The 11373-nt window shown below is 33.7% G+C and overlaps 1 protein-coding gene across 1 annotated transcript in view; it reads right to left on the minus strand.

The window, feature by feature from the left end:
* LOC129223843 (serine palmitoyltransferase 2-like) overlaps positions 1-11373 on the minus strand; it is a 40845-nt gene that overhangs the window by 28617 nt on the left and 855 nt on the right. The window contains exons 2-3 of the mRNA XM_054858207.1: positions 7318-7497; positions 6388-6542 (exon numbers count right to left, since the gene is read on the minus strand). Coding sequence (XP_054714182.1) covers positions 6388-6542; positions 7318-7497 — 335 coding nt within the window. The remainder of the gene's footprint in view (positions 1-6387; positions 6543-7317; positions 7498-11373) is intronic.

Consider the following 11373-nt stretch of genomic DNA (forward strand, 5'->3'; position numbering starts at 1 on the left):
ACTTTCTTCTATATTTTTCCTTTTTCTGATCCCTCCCCATGCTTGACGAGGAAGCAATATTCCCAACAGAAACAAAATTACACATGCAAAAACTTGACGACCATCCCAATGTCTGAATTATTGTGAAAACAAAACAAAGAGCGAAAATTGAAAGTTACTTTAAAAGCCTTACTTGAATTAATTACAAATATTTTATTTGTTAACAAACATAAGATGGCAACAGTTAAAAATTTTAAATCATTGAGATAATATTTCCGATCATTTCCATACAATTAAGATCACGAGAAATACGCAGACGACAATCTATTACGATTTATCTTTCCTATTGTTGCATTAATAAAAATATTTTTATTCGCAAAAAAAAAAAAAAATCAACACCTCTTGGAGCGATTGGCGTCAAAATAGAACCAAAGCCTGTTGACATATGGATTCACATATATTCCAAATTTCAACCAGAACGTAGCATTACTTCTTGAGATAGGGCACTCAAAATGGAAAAAAAGAACGGGTGATTGCGCTACCCCCCTTTTAGCTGTTGACACAAAACTAAAATCAGTTCTTATACCCACTAAGGGCCACTTGCCGATAAATTTTTCTTTCATTCCGTTCATTATTTCTTGAGATACAGCAGTCACAATTGACGACAAAAAACATTCTACAGCTCAACCCCCGTTTGAGTTATTGACACCAAAATTGAATCAGCACCTGTTCCTGTTAATACCAACATATGGACCAAATTTTGTTTGATTCCGCCAGTAACTTCCTGAGGAATAGCAAGCACGCGTAACTCGAAAAACGTCCCATTGCTCCACCCCCCTTGGAGGAATTCGCGCCAAAAACTAATGGGCACAAGTTCACATAGGGGCACATATGTGTACTAAATTTCGTTCAATTTCATGCGGTAGTTTTTGTTGTAGAGCGGCCACAAAAAACTGGTCACACACAGACGTGACACACATACATACACACATACATACATACATACACACACACACACACACACACAGACAGACATTTTCCAAAAATGGTCGAAATGGACTCAGCACACCTCAAAACGTTCGAATCCGTCAAAATTCGAAATTCGAAAATTTGCACGAATCCAATACTTTCTTCTTATATATTAGATATAGAAGAAAGTAAAAATTAGCTCTAATTTGAATTCCGAAACTTTGAATTCAAATTATGTTTTTCGCAATCACGAGTTGCGACAAGACTCGACTGGTTAGAGTTATTGTTTCTAGAAATGGCTCCCCCGCCCAAGCATGTCCCTCCTCCTGGGTGCTTACGTGTATATAGTTGTGTGCGTGTGTGTGTAGGCTTACGTGTGTGCACGTAGGCGTGTGTATGTGTGTAAAGGCGTGCGCACGTAGGCGACTGTGTATGAGCATGCGTGTGTAGGACATGGACGCCACCGCCCAGCAAAAGTGGATTCCGGGGGATAGTGCTCAGGACCAGCCGCGCCGCCGCCGGTGGACGGTGGTGCTGCAGGCCCGGTCCAAGCTGAAAAAGGAACCGGAACATCAAGGACTGTCAAGTGAGAACAATAAGCAATCGTGATTGCTCAAAAAAAAAAAAGAAGAACGCCAAATTGTTTGCTAAGTTGGAGACAAAACTTGGCGACCAAAAGACTGGGGATCTATCCCAAGTTTTTGCCAAATTATAACACCACTTGAGATTATATATCGAAATTAACAATGATTCCCCCCCCCCCAAAAAAAGGGAGTACGCGAATGCAACCAAAAGGGGAGGTGCATAACTAACTGCACTAGGAGTCTATGTACCAAATTTCAACTTTCTAGGACATATCGTTCTTGAGTTATGTGACATACATATGCACATTCATATGTCATGAGAAAACTCTGTAATTAAATCGGGAATCGTCAAAATGGATATTTCGTGTGTCTATACGTTCTTAGGCACATATCCACGTGTGGTCAAGGCAAAAAAAAAACTCATCATTCATTCGGGGGTGAGTAAAATGGAAATTAAGGTCGTTTTTTGAATGAAATTTTTTTTTGCAAATACAATACTTCCTTTTTTGTAAAAGGAAGTAAAAACTGAATAGTTCTTTTGCAACAATTAATAGGCTTCCGATCACAAAAACCATTGTTAAATCAAAAATAAATAAATAGATAATAGACTCAACCTTGATGGACAACCTCATATTAAGATGAATCTTGGGGATCAGATACCAGGGTTCATACCCTTTAGGAAGAAAAAAATTCAAGCACTTTTTAAGGCAAAAAAAAAAAAAAAATGTTCAAGGCAATATCATAAATTTGTACTAAAAATATTGTATGTAGATTTCATTTAATGCAAACATAAATAATTGGTAATATAAAAAAGGAAAGGAAAAACAAAACTGCCTTTTGTACAACAAGGGACTCTAATAAACGAGCAGATGTGGTGCATTACATGATTTCCTTTTTACTCCAATTTAACGTCATTTCCCCATTATTGGCATTTTTAATGTGATTCAATAGTTTACTCCCTAAATATAAAAAAAAGTAGCCAAATTAAAACCAAATTTAAAAAAAAAATCGCCAAATTATTCGCTAAGTTGGCAACCAAAATACTGGCGAAATATCGCCAAGCGTCCGCCAAATTATAACACCACTTATGTTTACATCGAAATTAACAATGATTTCCCCCTAAAAAGGGGCAAAAGACCCCTTTGGAAACACCCGAAAACAACCAAAAGGGAAGGTGCACAACTAGACCCCACTAGAAGTCTACGTACCAAATTTTAACTTTTTAGGACATACCGTTCTTGAGTTATGCGACATACATACGCACATCCATACATACAGACGTCATGAGAAAACCTGTTGCAATTAACTCGGGAATCACCAAAATGGATATTTCGGGGGTCTAGGCGTTCTTAGGCACTTATCCACGTGTGGTCGAATCGAAAAAAAACTCAACATTTATTCGGGGTGAGTAAAGAGGAAATTAAGGTCTATTTTTGAGTGAAATTTTTTTCTTGAATACAATACTTCCTTTTTTGTAAAAGGAAGTAAAAAGATCTACTGTGCCGAAAGTTTTTTCGTAAATGTCTGAAAAGCTCGGTCATAAAGAGAAGCGGGTCCCGTGAGGTTTAATTTTGCAATCTTCACATTCAAAGAAGTATATTTTATAGAATATGCAAATTAAAATTAAAAAAAAAAACTTGCATGAATGATTTTAACTTTTATGGGAAGAAACCAAAATACCTAAATTCAATGGAATAGTTAAAAAGGAGGTTTTGAAGTCAACCTCCCCCCCCTTCCCCCCATCTGGTTTCAAAATTAATTTCCAATATTGATAGTTGATAATGGAAATAAGAGTGGCTAGGATCAAAAACACCACCCAGAAGGTAATTTCTGGTTGCAATATTAAGTTCAAAAGTATTAAATGTTCGATAATTATTTATAAGTATTCAAAGTATAAATCAATTATTCGTATGTATGTATGTATTAGTTGTTCGGGCAATAAGGCATTTCAACTGTCTTCAAGTAAATTTAAAAATTAGTAAAAAAGAAAACATTTTATGAAAGTCCCGAGTCCAGTCTCCGAACCTCAAAATTTGCAAAAGTTGCTTAAGAAGTGATAAATACTCTGAATGTAAACTTGAGCCTGCTTTTACTGAATAACTTGTAATAGTCAATAAATGTACGTTCAGATTCACAGAGTCATATTTCCAAATTGAAAAGATTCACAAGTTGAAATACATTATGACAAAAGTAGCTTAATATGGAAAAAAATGGGTTATAGTTGAAATTAGAATTTAAATTTAGAGAAGTGATATTATTCAGGTGTGATTGCGATTTCATAAAAAATCACCTGTAAGTTTCAAAGGGCTAATCGGGGGGAGGGGGGGGGGAGATAATTTTTAAAACTAAGACCCCTATTACTTAAATATACATATATACAACAATTACTTTTGATATACATACAATTCATTTCTTATGTTAAAATAATTTATAAAGAAAAATATTATACAAATCCCAGTGCCTGTTGATAACCAGCAACAAGCAATGGACCTAGCTATCTAGCTAGGCTGGTCCTAATCAATTTATTAGATTCCAATGAAGATCGATGACCCTCCTTAAGCTATCTATCCCTTTACTGATTACAGCCTCTTCCGGTAAGCTGTTCCAAGTGCCCACAACCCAACAAAAGTAGTAATTTTGAACATTTGAGTTAAAGGGGGAAAATTGGAAGTAGGGAGGTGAAAACATAAAAAACACTACTGTATTTCCAATGAATAACCAAAACACAAATCGCCCCTGTTACATACCTTAATTATTTTAGCAGACATAAAGAAAATGAGGTACGAATAAACTCAACTTTACAAAGTTGCATAATTCAACTTTATTTTAAAATACAAACTTTCTAGTTAAAATGTTAGGTGCTCAATTGTTTGAATTGAAAATTTTACCAAAAAATCTTTAATAACCAAGAATTAGCTAATGATTAATTAAAATTACAAAATTAAATAAGTATATGAGTAATTAAACAAAACAAAAGTAATTAATCTTTTAGTTATTAAAAATAGTAAACAAGCTAATCAGATGTAGCATGTGTTAAAATAATTTCTAATTGCCAAAAATATAAAAATACTTACAAGATGCAAAAGGGTTGAAACCTCAAACAAAGAAAGCAAATTTTCGCGAATTAAGTTCGATGCTGATATGTTTCCCATAAAATAAATTTATTAAGTTTTTTCTAAAATTAAGCATAAAATATGCGAATCTGAGGTAGCAAATGCGAAAATAACATTTGATTAGCCAAAATATTTAAATATTTGCAGGATGCAAAAAGATTGAAATTTTAAAAACCAGAGAAATTTTCTGTAAAATCCAGGTAAGTTCAATGTTGTTAGGGTTTCCGAAATAATTCCTGTTTTAGATATCGAACTTAAACAAAAAATAAACTAATCTGATGTACCATGTGTCGAAATTGCTTCCGACTGTAAAAAACTTCAAAATATTTACAAGATGCAAAAGGATTGAAATCCCAAACACGGAAGCGATTTTTCGGGATGCTGCAAATCTATTGCATGTTCAAAAAATTGCATTAGTGAAGTACTTTTTTGAAAGTTTTAAGCACAATCCAATGATTTTTGGAAGAATTTAAGCACTAAGAAACTTTTTCAAGGTTTTCTGTCTATTCTGTCTGTTTCTATTTCTGTCAAGAAAATAAACTTTTTTTCAAGCACTTTTCAAGGTTTTTCAAGGGCATACGAACCCTGGATATGATTACACCCCATCTCGCCTAAAGAAACCTGGCACACAACTGTCACTGTGAATGAATCGTATGCGATATTTCTCTAGGCGAGAGCGGATAGATGCCTCAGATACATTTATTTTTTCTAGATAGCATGGGGAACACGGCAAAGAAAAATTAATCACAAGTATTTAAATTTGCTAGTTGCAAAAACAGAATCAAGAAAGAAAACTGAAAATCCTTTTTAAAGCCTTTCTTATTCTAAAAATAGAAAATCCTGTCTCAAATTCTAAAATCAATACTTGTCAACAAAAAGAAACTAGCAACATATAAGAATTTTAAACTTTTTTTAAAAAGCTAACAATGAAATTGCTGCCAATCACGTGAATAAATGCTTAGAATTAAGGGAATGTGGGCAATGTAAAATAGCGGGACAAAGTGAAAAGGTGAAATATTTACTCTGCATTTAGCACCTTTTATCTGATAATATATTGACAATGTAGTTGCACTTGTTATTTATTTCAGTCAGGAAAAAAATACCACTGAATATTAAAGCTTATGATAATACAGGCAACTTTCAAACATCGATACTCTTATTGTAATATTTGTTGTTATTAACTTGTTTTGTTGAGGGTAAAAAATAAGAGAAAATGACAAAAGACAATTATGTGAAAAATTGGGCATTGACATTAGAAACGATTATTTATTTTACTTTTTCCTATTGCTATGCTTGAACATGGAAAAGGATGCATATTTTTTTTAATACATTGCTGCAACTGTAAATAATACTTTGAAAGGAATTTTCCCAAAGTGGGTGGTGCGACACCCTGGGGTGAGGCAAAGGTACCCACAATGTGTCCATGGATTCAATATGTATACATATGAACAAGGGTGCCGGGAATTGGAAAAGTTTGGGAACCCCTGTGATAAGTAACAGAAAAAAGTAATTACACTACACATTCTCCATTTCTGTCACGAAAAAAAAAAAGTTATCAAGCGCATTAGACAATTTAACCTTTGCAATGTAATTCGGAGCGAACTTCCCTATGTTTTTTTTTTGTGCTGAATAGATATATATTTTTAAAAATGACTATCAGAAGTCAAAAGTAGACTCTATATTTTACGACTCTGGCAGCCAGTAGCTACTATTCAGAATTTCCAGTCTTGAGCTTTACTTACTTGGCATTTTGATGAAATTCTGGTGATATGTTTACTTTTAATTTGAACATTACTCCAGGGACTCCACATATAAACATGTTCCATCCTTGAACAATTCTTTTGTATATGTTGCGGGTGTAAAAACTTTCAAAACTACGATACAATTTTACATAACCCTAAAAAGAAAACAAAATTTAAATTGCTACAAGAAATTACAGAAATTATCAAAAATTAAAACGCAATCACAATAATAAATTACAGATCATCGAAATGGAAGAGGAAAACAAATCTACTTGGTGGGGGACAAAGAATTGTCCAAATCATAACTTGTAAAAAAATGGAAAATTTCACTAAATATATATGTATATTTTTTCATAAATTTTAGCAGAAATATATTTTTAATTTTAGTTCTATATTTCTTGGCATACATACATCTCTGGTACTGAGTTGAAACAAACCGATGATGCATCCATAAAATCATACTAAAATTCTAATACATAATTGCAAAAATACAGCCTAAGAGCTTCTAACCTCTCCCAATTAACCAAAACTGTTTTGCATAACTCATATGATGATTAAGTTCCCAAAATAACCTTCATTTCACTATCTTACATCATTGGTTCACTGAATCACACAAAAAATTAAAAGAATTCAACAAAAAACTAATAAACCTAAGATCCAAAACTTAATGTTTTTAAACTTAAATTTGGAAACTTCTCATAACATTTAGCTTGGACTCCTCCCAGCACCAGCCAAAATAAATTTCTATACAAACTCCTGATGCTAGATGAGCTGAATGAAAATCATGTTAACAAGCTTAAGTAGCCATCATTAAAAAAGATGGCCGAACAATTTCAAACAGGAAAACAATTTGAGACAAAATTTGAAGCAAGAATAAAGTTTAACAATGTTAAGTGTTTAATGTTAAACACTTAAGTCTTCAAAACTTACTTCTCTATTTTTTTCTTTAACTTCACTAGATTTTCCAAAACCTAATCTTCGCACAAAATCCCTTATATGACCAAATATTGTTAAAACTATGTAACAGAAATAAACTGTTAAAACAATTAATAATGGTGTTTCTTCAAATTCTTCTTTTGTTAGACGAGGTTTCTTTATCTCTTGTTTAATCTGCAACAGAAAAATAGATAGTTAAGACATAGGCAGATTTAGGCGGAAAATTTTGGGAGTGCAACAATAACGGATCTGGCGGGGGGGGGGGGGGGGGGGGGAGGGGGTACAAGTCAGTGGCGAAATCAGAAAATAATTCTAGGGAGGGGCGCACTTTTAGGTCTAAAAAACGGGATGTAAACCATATTTAGTAACATTACAGGATCAGCAAATCTTAACATTTCAAACTGCAGAAAAAGTCTTAAACAAAAGTCGATGTTGTTAGACAGCATGATGTTAGATTTGATTAGCAATGGATGAATCCAGTTTCTATTTTGGAAAAGGATTCATGCTCCAGAAAAAATTCGTAATAGTAGTTTTGACAAACTCAGTTTTACAGCTCTTGGTGATATTTTAGGAGCAAGAAAGGTATGTGGGGCTCCAAGGCTATTTTTAGAAATTTAAGTCTTATAAATATTATAATACATATTCATAGTTTGGGTTAGGAATGAGACTCATAGATCGTCTCTCTCCAATCGATTTTTTGAAAAACAGATAAAAATACGTACCCTCCCCCCCCCCCCCCACAAGTTCTTTAGTTTTTCATTACTAAAGTTCCAAAAATGTTATGGTGAACAATTTTGATGCTGTTACCGACAAGGTGTTCTGGAGCTCTCCCCTGTAAATTTTTTGAAATTGAGGCCCTAAAAATGAATTTCTTATGCAATACTCCATGGTATTAAAAAAAATGATTTCGAAGGCTACTGTCCTAAAAGATTCTCAAACTGAAATATTACAAAATAGTAGTTTTCAAAACCAAAATATTAACAATCTTTGATGATATTAGAGAAAGGGGGTTGGAGGCCCTTGTTCGAATATTTTCCAAAATTGAAGTCTTAAATACATGGGTATAAGACCACAATTGGTGACGTTGGGGGCACTGAAGTTTTTCAAAACGGAAGCTCTAAAAGCGCAATTGTAAATTAATTTCGATGTTTTTAGGTGATTAGAGGATCTTTCTTGGAAATTTTACGACAGTAAAGCCCAAGAAACAAAATTTGAGATACTCTGTAATAACTTTGGCTGGAATGAGGGTTTTGGAGAAGAATAATTTTAAAGACTAATAGAAAAAATAAAAAAAAGTGTGGGGGGGGGGGGAATATGAAAGAAAGAGGATTGTGCAGCGGGGAGGCACACAATTTGCCGCCAATAGTCTGAAGCTGTCGAAAAATTTAAATGTCAATATTTCTCCTTTTAAAAGAGAAATTAAGATTTTTTCCAAAAATTCTTTTTTTTAAAAATAATTATTGTTTTTAAACCATCAACTCAGCATTTTGTGGGGAGGGTCCACTAGTCTTGTGCGATTATCTTACGATTATCGGACGACGTGCAACTCTGAGGCGAATGTATCCGCACACGGAGTGCGTGCGTGCGTCTACATTATCTAGCTCTGATGATATGAAGACAAAGTAATAATGAAATCCATTAAACAGAAATATTGCTAACATGCATTTAAAACCATGTCAAAATTAAAGAAAATTTTCCCTGAAAAACATGATAGTGGAAGTTATGGAAAATCCAGGTAGGAGATTTTTTCAGTGATCATATTAAAAAATTTAAAATATAGCCTACAAGATAAAGACATTAATAATCCTAAAATCTAAATAGCTACTGAGAAGGTCTTAAAATTAAGATATTAACAAAACTAATATGCTGCTTGTGGATTTTATCCTAGAAAACACAGTGAAAATTTTCATTATCAGAAAATTTAAAATTTCCCCTACTATGAAATAGTAGACTTTTTCAAGAATATGTGACGCACATCATATTTATTTCTGCAGGGCAAAAAAGGTTGACCTTTCAAGTCACAGAATTTGGGGGGAGGGGGAGGGAAATAACAGAGTTAGTGACAACCTCTAACAAAATTTTGAGACGATAAAAGATTTGTTTCACATTTTGTCCTTGTGACAAGTATCTAAGGGCACAAAAATCTGTGGGTTCATTTAATATTGAATTACTTTTTTTTTTTTTCAAAATTTCTTGCACTGCCTAACAGTTAAAAATTATGTGACAGAAACTTTGGCCAGGCAAAGCTTTGGAATAAGAATTCCAATCTGGATGCCATACCTCGACACATTTTTTAGGCATCAAAATAAAAAATCCTTGTGTCACTTTCATAAGTCAACCAAATGATTGCTCAATTTGTGAATAGAAGCAATGCAAATGTAGATGACAAAATATAAATAACGTTAAGAAAACTCTCAAATTGAAGAAATATTTTTTTTTTTAAATTCAATTAGCTAAAAAGATATAGAATTAATCCTGTATTTTTAAACTGAAAAAAAAAAAAAAAAAATCACATTAATGATCACTGCAAACCGATTCAAAAATAAATTCCAAATTTGTTTTCTTACTCTCGAGTTATGGTGCTTAATCATCAGATGCAATTTTTGACACCTGACATAATCCTATGTAAGTTCATGAACAGTGAAAACAACTTTAAAAGAAAATTCTAATGACTATTTCATAAAATCGACAAATATTAATGCGCATTTCATACCTACCAATAAGCACAGGGCCGATCCTAGGGTGTCGGCCGCCCGTGTGCAAAGACCTAATGTGCCGCCCCTCAAGAGTAATTTGCATATTTTGACTCATCTTTAACGTTCATATAAATCTTTCTTTAAATTTCTATACCAAGTTCAAATTTAAAAAAGAAAGGAAAAAAAAAAAAAAAAAACAGAAGAATGATGAACTTATAAAAAGGAAGAAAAGTTTTATAGTAAGAAACTCCTTAGGAACAATTTATATCTTTGAAAAAAGTAATAGATACCAAAATTTACTAGTCTTAAAAACGCATTTTATAGTCTGTCGTCGGTGACATCAGAGGAAGGACGGAAGATTGGGAAGCGGGGGGGGGGGGGGGAATCAGGGGAGGGGGGATTACTCCGAAAAAAATAATCGAAATTGGCGCCTGAAAAATAGTTTTAGGTTATCTTTGGTTGGGTTCGGTTGCTACGACAAAAGAGTCGGGTATACTCAAGGTGCATGGAGAAATTTTCGAAATTGATGTCAAATATCGCAATTTTAGGAAATTTTTCGAGACTTCAGGAGGTAGTAATGTTGATGTTTTTTCCTAAAATTCTTTCCAAATTGAAATCAGTTTGAAGCTATTTTTTGTGACCGTAGCGTAGGAAAAATCGGCGCTCTTCCCGAAAATTTTCCAAAACTGAAGTTTTAAACACGCAATTTTGGGTTACCTTTGTTGACGTTGCTAGAGGGAGGGAGATTCAATCGTCTCCCATCGAAGGTTTTCGAAATTGAAATTTAAAGCGCAAATTTAGGCTGTCTTTGGTGATAGTAGGGGATCTGGCGGCTTTCCTCCGGTAATTTCTCTTCATTATTGTTTAAAAACCCATTTTGGGCTATATTTGAAAAACGATAGGGGAAACGTGAAAATATTCCAAACCGAAATATTTTTCAGAACTAAAATCCATTATAGGCTATTTTTTAGAAGGAAGGGTTTTGAGGCTCTTAATCGGATGTTTCTAAAAAGCGCAATTTTATACTATCTTTGATGACGTTAACGATACTGAGAAGCTTCGGCGGATCTTACGGATACTTTTCGATATTATTATCTGAAAAATACAACTATAGACTTTTGTCCAACTCACCTCGACGATTGATAAGCATGCATTAGCGCAGTAAAAAGTTACATAAGCCAAGCAGTTCTCCTCTGGAATTTTTTAGAAATTGAAGTCCCAAAAACGTATTTTAGGCATTGTTTGACAACGATGGGGCTAAAAACGGGCGGGGGTTCAGTGTGCCCTCACGAACTGTTCTTAGAAACTGAAGTCAATTTCAGACCAGTTTAGGCAGGAAGGGTTCTGTGGCTCC

The sequence above is a fragment of the Uloborus diversus genome, chromosome 6 (assembly GCF_026930045.1).
Source record: "Uloborus diversus isolate 005 chromosome 6, Udiv.v.3.1, whole genome shotgun sequence".
Classification (NCBI taxonomy): Eukaryota; Metazoa; Arthropoda; class Arachnida; order Araneae; family Uloboridae; genus Uloborus; species Uloborus diversus.